The sequence below is a fragment of the Sinocyclocheilus grahami genome, unplaced genomic scaffold (assembly GCF_001515645.1).
Source record: "Sinocyclocheilus grahami isolate Dianchi unplaced genomic scaffold, SAMN03320097.WGS_v1.1 scaffold241.1, whole genome shotgun sequence".
Lineage (NCBI taxonomy): Eukaryota > Metazoa > Chordata > Actinopteri > Cypriniformes > Cyprinidae > Sinocyclocheilus > Sinocyclocheilus grahami.
In genome coordinates, this window is record NW_015505420.1 from 536,908 (window position 1) to 547,734 (window position 10,827).

The following is a 10,827-nucleotide window of genomic DNA, read 5'->3' on the forward strand; positions in this document are numbered from 1 at the left end:
GAGGCAGACGAGGCACGTCAGGCATGCGAGGAATGAGCGCAGCGGTCATCAGCATTCAGCAGGAATGCAGCGCTGCAGTGCATGCGTAACACATGGACTAATTTATCTGCCCACGGGCTGCACTCATCATCGTCTGTCTCTATTACTGAGTGGTGCTGTCAGGAGAGCACTTCAGCATGCTATTGGAACACACTCCATTTAACTTTAATATTAAACTCAAAATACTATATAAATGAAAGGTTAATTGATGCTATTGAACTAAACTGAATCATCTAAATTAAGCTAAATAATGACTCCATTGTCTTCTATAGAGCTACTTTAAAGATGAAATTCTATTGGTTTCATAGTTGAGTTCTGCAGCATTAATACTGTAATTTTACTGTTTATTACTGTGAAGCTGATTTGAAAGAATCTGTATTATATCAAGTGCTACAGAAACAAATGTGACTTTGACTTGATTAATGCAAATAATAATTAATATAGTGGTTTGAAAAAAAAATAATCTAATTCACAATTTCTTCAAGAAATGAAACTATTTTTACTCTATTTTGGAGCCCTGATCCTACGAAAAAGTGATAATTGCTAGCAACTGTTATTTCATTTCTACTGAAATATTAAGGGAGCTATGGTGCTTCTCACCAGCCAATGAGTGAGGAAATCAGGGCTAGTTAGCAACCAGTTAATAAACTAGTCTAAATATTGTAAGTGAGTTTACTAGCTATTGTTGAAAACACTCCATTTAATTTCATGTGTCCTGTAGTAGGTAAGGAAAAGAATCGTCACATTCAGCATGTGACTGACCATATGAAAACTGCATATCTGTACTCTGCCAAATAGTCATCTCAACGCATGATTATCATTTATTTTTACATGAGAAACAATTGCCATCTGAATAGTGCTTGAGGTTTTAAGTGTGTCTTAAAAATCAGGTATTGAAAACTAGTTTTATTTGTACACATCCCGCAGCATTCTCAAACGTTTCAGTAACTTCAAAGCTCATTTCAGGCTAGTGAGAGTGTGTATTTTCACCTGCTGCTAATCAGGTGTGTATGATATGACATTATCTCTAATTACTGTTATTATCACCTGATCACTGACATGTAAAGCTTATGTAAAGTCAGACATGTAAAGCTTAACGCTCTGTGGATGATGTGAGCACAACTCGTTCTGAAGCACACAACTGCTGGAATATTCCGACTCTCACCTTGCCATCCGAGGCCGTGTTGATGCGGTAATGGTAGACGCGTCCCTCATAGCGCAGCGAGATGGACCTCTGTCCTGGGCTGCTCTCGCTCTCACGCACCAGGAAGCTGCCGTTGATGCCACTGCTCAGCAGGTACTCGGCGGCGTTGCGGGACACAGGCCCGTGGTACCAGCTGTGCTTCTCCAGGCTGTTGACGGGCGTGATGTAGTTGCTGGGCACCCAGCCCTGGCCATTCTTGGTCTGAGCCTCGCACCACTCGCCATTGTGATTGTATCCCAGAACCCTCAGCTTCTCTCCTGATCAGAGCAGCATGAGAAATGGGTTAAGTCATAGGGGTCATTCCGTGTCAAATATACCAGAGGTCTCCGGCTCAAATTTTTGATTTTGCTAATATTTTTTTCTGAAAAAACATGTATAGTGATGACAGCCAAAATATTAAGTGTCATAGACGAATATTTACGGAGTAAGAAAGATGGCAGCATCACAATGTTATTTTTACTGTTAGTCTGTTAGTAAAATCTGTTGACTTTAGCAATTTGTTGCATTATATGCCAGTGGTGACCATTCAAAAATGGGGAAAGAGCACTTTTCAAGTTTTTTCTCCAAAGTTTGCATGACTGTATCTCAAGAAGTATTAAAGATATCTTAATGCCTTTTAAGATACTGGGTCTTAACAAACTTTCCTTTTGGTTTCTTCATTTTTAAGGCCCTCTATGGTTCAGTTCCAGAGATATTGGAATTTCAATATGGCTCCAGGATCATTAAATTGTACACAATCATTAAATAGAACACGTTCAGCGGTCAAAAACAAAATGTGGGTCACTTTGCATAAATACGATACTTTTCTTTTAAAGAGGAATGTCTGAAGAACAAATAATGTTGAAACTAGAAATGTATCTCGTTTCCCTCTGTCAAAACAAGTGCATTGAACATACCTGTCTGAGTGCCATATATATTCTTTTTCCAAAGTTTGCGTGCCTATAACTCAAAATGTATAAAAGATATTGCAATATGATTTTAAATTCTAGTTCTTAATTTTCTTTTGGAATCTTCATTTTAAAGGCCCTATATCATTCAGTCCCAGAGATATGGGTACCTTAATGAGGCTTCATGTCCAGATTGTTGAATATTACACATTTTCAGTGTTCAAAAACCAAACACAATTTAACGATTTACTTACTTCCCTGAAATTCCAATATCTCTGGAACTGAGCCATAGAAGGCCTTAAAAATGAAGATGCCAAAAGGAAAGTTTATTAAGAACTAGAATCTAAAATCATATTACAATATCTTTTATACATTTTTCAAGACCCAATAACTAAAATCATCACATACTGCACACCTTTAAGCTTAATCAAGAGAAGCAGGAATCATTATAATGATTAAAATACAATTAATCCTGCAGCCCTAGAGTACATTGGCTCTGAATAAAAAAGCCATCATTTTGCTTAGCACAAGCTCATTGTTTACATGCACTTCAAAAAGTTGATTCCAATCAGAATGCAGCAAGAATTTGAAATGTGCTGATACTGCATTGTGTGATCAGACGCACTCTCCTCAACAACACACATGATCTGAGGAATCATTACTGTCTGGAGCACAAGACTGCTATGATCACGAGCAGCACTAGTACATCACTATTATGTGAATTTCTTGAAGTGTTCATCATAAAGACTCATGACTTGGGCCAGTTTTTCATCGTGTGCTCTCAGACACAACAAGCAAATCGCTCTTAGACGAATTGCTTGTGGGGTTTGCATTATATAAAAGCATTTGCTAAATGAACTAATGCAAATAACAAAATCTGTACTAATTAACCTCCTGTCTGTGCCTTCTGTAGTATATCCTGTGCCCTAATAACAGCTCTTTATAAAACAGCGGTGGGAAATATCCAGGTACTGACTCTACACTCTCTCATTATCTAATGAATTGATGGGCGTCTGAACGGCTGTAGATCTTCCCCTCACTGTTTTTCATGGGCTGAATGGAAAGATCGGACATGTGGAGCAAGATAAAGAGAGATGATCTTGAGAGAGATGAAGAATATGCAGCAAATACGTAGATTTCCAGTCAGACATGTGACCTCATACTGTTGCTAATAAACGGAACAAAGAGCAGCTTCTCCCAAACAAAAATGAGAAAACACATGCAATAATGTGCAGTCTGTTGTTGTGAAAGATGAGCACGGGTACTAATATTTCTGAAGAGCAGGCAAAAGCACGCACATCGATCTCAACTGGGTGCTCGACCAAAAAACAAGTAGAAATATTTTAGACGCAAAGTCGGCAACACCAAAGCTCCAAAAGTATCAAAAAATTTATTTTTTAAAAAGACTGTCAATGTCTGATGAAGAGCCTGCGTGCTCGAAACGTCACATATGCTATGCGACAGTCTTTTTAAAAAAATAAATTTTTTGATACTTTTGGAGCTTTGGTGTTGCCGACTTTGCGTCTAAAATATTACTAATATTTCTGAACAATGTTGATACACAACAATATGTGACCACATGTGAGCGCTCAAACACATTTCTAGACCAAAATGCCCATCTTAGCGAGACTTTATTGTAAACAGTTCCTTGGTTAATAAAACCAGAAGGAACGAAATCTGATCTGTGCATTGTTAGGTTGTGCAGTGTCTTGCAGATACCTGAAGGCACTATTTTAACAAGTTTGTGCTGAAAATTTTTGAATATACAAATAAGAAATGTTGGGGGGGGAAATGCATAATTTTAATCGTACTAATCCACCAGTAGGTGGCGGTAAGTCACTTAATGAGTGAGTCATTGAGTCATTCATTCAACCGATTCGTTCAAAACGTTGAAACATTCATAATCGTAGTCGTTACATCCCTAGTTCAGATGTTGAACTATGTAAAAATAGTGTTTCTCACCTTTGGTGATGCTGAGAGTGTTGTCGCCACTTGCGACGAAGTCATACAGCGCTACGAACAGATTGGGGTCATTTTCACTGGGTCCCGCCAGCAAATTCTCTTTGGAGTTCCAACGAGCCGCTTCAGATAGACCTGTGGCCTCAAAATCCGGCCGCTGAAGAGCTTCTGCAAACAGATGAGGGAAAATTCAAAGGTCAAAAAATAAGTGAATGCATGTTAACATATGAATATAATTCTCATTAGTGTAACAGAACAACCTGACCAGTTTGAAAGAAATATTTACAAAAATGTTAAAGCACAATTTGCAAGTATTTGTTTGAATGTATTTAATAATTAAAATGGAGTAATGTGTTTAATCATGAGAATAATGACAATGTACAAATTCTCTGAATGGTAAAAGGGCTTCAGTTTCTTAAAGGAATATTCTTCTGTTGATTCAGGGGGTGATATCTGAACTGATACACTCCGATAGTAACACATGCCCCAGATGTTTCCAGATGTAATCAATACGGTAGGCTCACAATAAAGGTACATCACCACAACCGTGTGTCATAAAACACCAACATAAACACAAATCTGAACATTATTTGCATCTCTTTAATGAGTCACATTCCGCAACCCCAGAGCGTTTTCACATTCATTACTCTGTGCCATGAAGAAACACACATGCAATGAAAGATCATGACTGATGACCTCAGACACATAAACAGAGCAAATACGATATGGCAGAAGATCTGTTTTTCATATATAAACTGACTGACAGTGACATGAATCAACTTAGAGGGGAAAAGTGTTTTAATCACCCAAAAATGAATTCAGTCACATCATTTACTCACCCTCATCTTTGTGAAATGCAAAAGGAAAAAAATTGAACAATCTTCAATGGCACCAATGACCTCAAGCCCTGGCATGTGGAAGACTGCTGCTTTTATGGTCATTTTTGAGCCTGACAACCATGATAAAGATTCTCCTCGTCTTTCACAGAACAACATGAGAGTGAGTAAAATGAGAGAATAGTAAACTAACTCTTTAACCACCCATTAAACACTGCTGGACTTTTTTTTTTAATCCACATCACAACTCAATGTTCAAGGCATGTATGTTTTAGATTATGTAACTGGCCTTTCACAATTTTTTAACCAATGTTTAGGGTTTTTTTTCCAATTCCCTATTAACATTATTTCATGTTGATGTCATGAGCAGCCAGTCACCATAAACTGCACATTCTTTTTGTCAAACTCAGATCAGCCATCCATCGCTATGATCAAACTCGAGAAAGACGAGCAGAGTTCTGAGATAAAACATCAGGCTACAATCAGATGATTCTTCACTTTCACATTTCAGCTCCTTTATACGTTCATGCCATTACAGCAAAATTTCACTTTTAATAGACATTGTTTTGTGTTACTGGCATTCAGTAAACTCTGTGCTTGTTAAATCTGCCTAAGAGTTAAAGTCAAAGACACATTCACTAAGATCACTGAGTAAACGGACTCTTGTGAGCTCACAGAAGCGTAGATGCATCTGAACTCTCCACACACACAAAACTGCTCGGATCTACCCAGACAGGAATCAGATTTCCCAGCGTTCTCTCCTCCCTCGTTTTTTCCTCTCTTTCTTTTACAGAGAGCCAGTAAGTCTGGCTTTCCTCTCGCTCGTTCCCCCTCCTCCACTTTCCAAACAGACAGAAGGAGCACCGAGGGCCTGTGATTTTCACCAGACCATCAACCCCAGATCCATCCGTTTGTTCATCTGAAGGCCGTGTTCGGACTCTGCCGCTCTGTAATTGAGATTCTTACACACACACACACACACACACACACGCTCGCCACCACAGTCGCTTACCTTCCAAGTAACAGCTGGAGGATGAAGACAAACCTTTTTTGGATTTACAGCCCACCAATTTTAAACAAATCTCCAACATTTTCATTTGCTTCCCAACACGACCAATTGAAAAAAAATTATCCAGTTCCCGAACTATATTGTGTTTTCTCTTTTATCCAAATGGTTCACTTCAAAAAGTAAACAAAAACACAAAAAATCCGTCCACAAAGTTTGTGTTAGTAGCCTATGTCATGTATACTGTGAAGATGAAGTCAAAGACGGCTTTTCCTGGCATAAACACGGACATCCTGACTTCACACAGTTCCTCTAGCGAGTTTCCAGAGTAAGAGGCTCCATTTTCCCCCCCGCTCCAGTTCTTCTCGTTTTCTCAGTCCAGTGAGGAACTAGCCATCCATACGGATAATTCTCACAGAAAAAAAACATGAACAGGAGTTAAACGAAGCACTTTGACGACAGTGTTGTCTTTTTCATGATGTTGTCGACTGTGAGACGATCCACAGGAAAAGCAGGACGCTCGTGCTGATCTCTGCCAACAAAGAGGCCCTTTCAGGATGGAGCGTCGGAGCCGATGACATCATGGCACTGGCCCCGCCCCGTCCCTGAAACCTGCAGCTGAGCAGCATTATCTGCAGTGAGAGAGTGTAACTGGAATCTGCCTTTGTCTTTCAGTCCCGCACAGCTCTCGTCCCAAATATTTTCACTTTGAAACAAAGGCACAAGTGCAATCTATAGGGTGAGGATTATTCCTGCCAAACAGTTAGCATGAATTAATCACAAATATCTTCACCTGCACTTTAAAGGGGTCCTATTATGCTCTTTTACAAAGTCTTGATTTTGTTTTGGGGGTGTACTAGAACAGACTCTCATAGTAGGTTGTTCGAAAAACACATTCTTTTTTCACATAGTTTACATTATTACAACACCTCTCTCCCCAGTCTGGCATGAACGGCTCGAATAGTTCCTGTATCAAATGAAGGCCCGCCTTCTGAAATACGAAATGTGCTGTGATTGGTTAGCTGGGCCAGTGTGTGTTGTGATTGGTTAGCTGGGCCAGTGTGTGTTGTGATTGGTTAGCTGGGCCAGTGTGTGTTGTGATTGGTTAGCTGGGCCAGTGTGTGTTGTGATTGGCAGCACTCGGCGCCTGGTCGGGAAATGTCATGTCTCTTACCATAGCCGCTTGTGAGCTTCAGTGTAAATATTGCATCAAAATCAAATCAATTTGAGCGCGATTTAAACCCGGATGATTGTTGTCACGAATCCGGTCCATGAACTTCCATCTGCTAGCCATCAGAAGTCACCCTTTTCGATTTCATTGACTCTCGCACTACACACTGTTGCACATCACCTCGGACTACATATCCCATCATTCATTGCACTGATTGCACTCAGCACGGTTTGCACACAGCTGTTAACACTGATTGCACCCAGCTGTTTCATATCACTCCCTCACTATTTAACACTCCCTCTGATCCCTTCCCTCTGCCGAGTATTGTTTAGCGCATATCTCAGATAGCTACACTACAGAGCCCTCATTTGTTTCCCAGCCTTAGCCTTGTTTTGCCTTGCCTTGTCTGTTTTCTCCGGTTTTGATCTTCGCCTTTTTTCCTGGATTTCTCCCTTTAGCCTTGCCCCTGTGACTCTGTCTGCCAATCGTCGACCTACGCTAGCCCTAGGATTATTCTTGTGTCTTGCCCGCCATATACCTGTTTGCCACTGTTTGACCCTGCCTGTCTTATGACCATGTCTCTGTCTTCTCCAAATAAAGCTTTGCTTATGGATCCGCGCAGCTCACGTCTTGTCAGCCCCGTTACAATTGTAACCCCTCTAAGTTCGTCTGCCTTGGGAAAGCTAGCGTGTCTCCGACATTATGATAACACTCGTTGCCTTCTCTAGTGCAGCTCAACCTGGTCTCGTCCCATTCGTCGATATTTGTGATATCACAAATCCCGTAAATTATGCGTTGTAGTCCAAACGAGTCGTTCACTGTAGTTTTTGAAAAGTGATTTCTGTTAAATAAAATATCTCCTTTTGAAGCGGACTTTGAGCTTTGTAACTTTGCAGATCTTTTTTTATGCTCAAACAGCAACATTACAGACTGACTAAAGTTGAAAAAGTGAAAAAGCATAATAGGACCCCTTTAAAGGCTGCTTTTAAAGAATTCTGACTTATTTTAGTAATGCTCAAAAATATCATGGTAAATATTAAGACACTACTACGGACACTCATGTTTCACTCATGGGTCTCATTTACTAATACTTCTGTGGATTATTCATCCAAACTATTTACGAAAATTTTCCACCAGATTCACAACAGGTAAATACGCACAATCTGATGCAGGGCTGCAACCAGAGGTGGACAAAGTACACAACTCCATTACTTTGAAAGTGAAAGTACAGATACTGCTGGTCAAATATTACTCCATTATAAGTGAAAGTTATAAAGACAGATTTTTACTTAAGTAAAAGTAGTCAAGTAAAAGTACTTGCTTTTAAAAGCACTTAAGTACCAAAAGTAATTATATATATATACATATATATATATACATATATATATACATATATATATATATATATATATATATATTATTGTTGTATGCAATACTTGCAATACCTTATGCCTCTGAAGCAACTTACAATACATTACGCCTACTGAACACACTGACTAGCTTGCAGTATCTTTGGAATAAAGAGATTTAAGAATGTTACAAACCTATAGAAATGAAACAAGTGAGTTGACAAAAAAAAAAATAATTTTTAATTAACACCAAAATTAGCAGCATGGTAGTGATCTCACACAGCAACACAACACAACTGATGAATAACTCACAACCCAGCAACACAACTGTAGCTGTATAACTTTACAACAGCAACACTGCTTTAACAAAAAAGCTCTCTCGGTACTTTGATGTCATACACCGAATGGACTGCGCAGTGCTGCTTCAAGTCAAATGCCTATTGTGTTTTGTTAGGAGATGCACAACAGTTAATCTGTGGCTTTATAGGTAATATTTTCATTTACACAATTTTGCAAAATCAGACAATATTGTGTCTAATATATACCACAATATTAACAAATTAAATTGTTGTAAATAAATATCACAATTGCAGCTAGTAAGTGTTCAAAAAATGCTGTGAAATCACTTCACGTGGCCCTACAAGAGTGATTACTGATAGGCTGGCTAAAAAGTGAAAAAAGTTCATGTTTTAGAGAAGGAAAAAATCACCCACTGACTTTCAAAGCTGCTATATAGTAACGACTTTCTACTAGGGATGAACAATATTGGATTTGTGCCGATATCCGATATTTTTCCAACTCATTTTGGCCGATACTGATACCGACATATTTCCTTTTGTTTGGAAACAACACCAAGTCTCGAAGCTTTGAAAATAACTATAAATTAACTATATATCAATCGCTACATTTTTTCCCCAGAAAGATGCGGTGTTAACCCTAACATTTTATTTTAAGATTTAACATTTGTAGATGGTTTAAAGCAAAAGAATTGTAAAAATTCTGAAAATATTTTAGAGACTTATGATTTGTTTAAAAAATAAAACATATTACACATTAATGAATAAATCAGTATATATAAAATTATTTAATTTGCAAGTGTCATGTTGATTTTTTTCATGTAAGCTATAGCTTCTGACCTTTAAATCAAAACATACTCATTATTTTATGACATCAATTACTGCTTTATTTAATCAGAAACACAGTCTAAATGTTATTTGTGTAGGCTATTTTACTTTTAATTTAATTAGAAGTAGGCCAACAGCGCCCCCTACAGATTAAAACTCCTTACCGAACGGGTGTTAGGACCTGGGGGAGGCTGCTGCTGCCAACAGTATGTTCCTGCACAACCAGAGGCTGCAGTTCTAGGACCGCAGTTCTAGGACTCTATTCTTTTGTAACAGCGCCACCTACCAAATTGGATCACTAAAGATGGACGACATGGACAGCAATCAGAGTGAGTAACTTTACCGATTTTCAATTAAGTTTTATTTTATAACCTTAAAACAATGCAAAGTTTAAGTAGCCAACGTGGGAACTGCTAAGAAATAATAATGAATTCCCGATTGCTAGTTTTATTGATTATTACGATGTTCTTAATTAGTGGCCATGATTTAATTAAGCTAAACCTTGTTGACATAATGACTACAATAAAGTGTCCATGATTTAATTAAGTTAAACCTTGTTGACATAATGACTACAATAAGTAAATCTAGCCAGCACATTAATTAAACTTAAAAAGATGATAAAAGCATGTTGATGTGAGATGCATCAGATTTACCTGTAGCTTACTGTATTAATGTGAAAACTTGTTTGATACTCATTGTTTTAGCATATTAGTTAAGTATAAATCATCTTTCATAATTAAACTGGGCTCATTGCTTGGTTGCACCACAATATGTGTTATTAGCCTGTCCTTTTGGCAGTACTTTAGATGAATCTGGTTGATGTTTGAAAGGCATGGTCAGCGGTTTGCCTTCTGGACTGATGAGGCCAGACACTTGCTCCAAGGAGCTCTTCAGCCAGTGTACAGAGTGCTATCTCAGAGGAAATCCACATTCAGGCTGTCGATGAGCACACTGCAGAGGTAAAGAGACTGCTGGACCTCATTGTGAAGTTACAGGGATCTGAGGAGCATTTAGTGGTACTTAAACAATGTTCACATTTAATCATCATTACAAACAAACTCATAGTAAAGGTTCACCAAGGGCCTAACAATAACATTAACAATATCTTTTAACTATGCTGCAAATTATTGTATCTTTATCTTAAATGTATCAATTTCCTCAAAATAACTGTTTTTGCACCATGGTTTGCCCATAGGGTGTACTCAACGGGAAGCCCTCTAAGTGGTCTCATAAGCTAACCTCCTCCCGAGTG

At 38.4% G+C, this 10,827-nt stretch overlaps 1 protein-coding gene across 3 annotated transcripts in view; it reads right to left on the bottom strand.

Annotated features, from left to right (window-relative positions):
* Positions 1-10,827, bottom strand: part of abl1 (c-abl oncogene 1, non-receptor tyrosine kinase) — a 45,825-nt gene that overhangs the window by 9,432 nt on the left and 25,566 nt on the right. For 2 of the 3 annotated variants that reach the window (XM_016289135.1, XM_016289136.1), the window contains 2 exons: positions 4,093-4,257; positions 1,205-1,500 (listed from right to left, as the gene is read on the bottom strand). In XM_016289135.1, the coding sequence (XP_016144621.1) occupies positions 1,205-1,500; positions 4,093-4,257 (461 nt within the window). Of the gene's footprint in view, positions 1-1,204; positions 1,501-4,092; positions 4,258-5,937; positions 6,481-10,827 lie in introns of those variants that run through there. The other variant, XM_016289137.1, reaches the window with a different exon arrangement.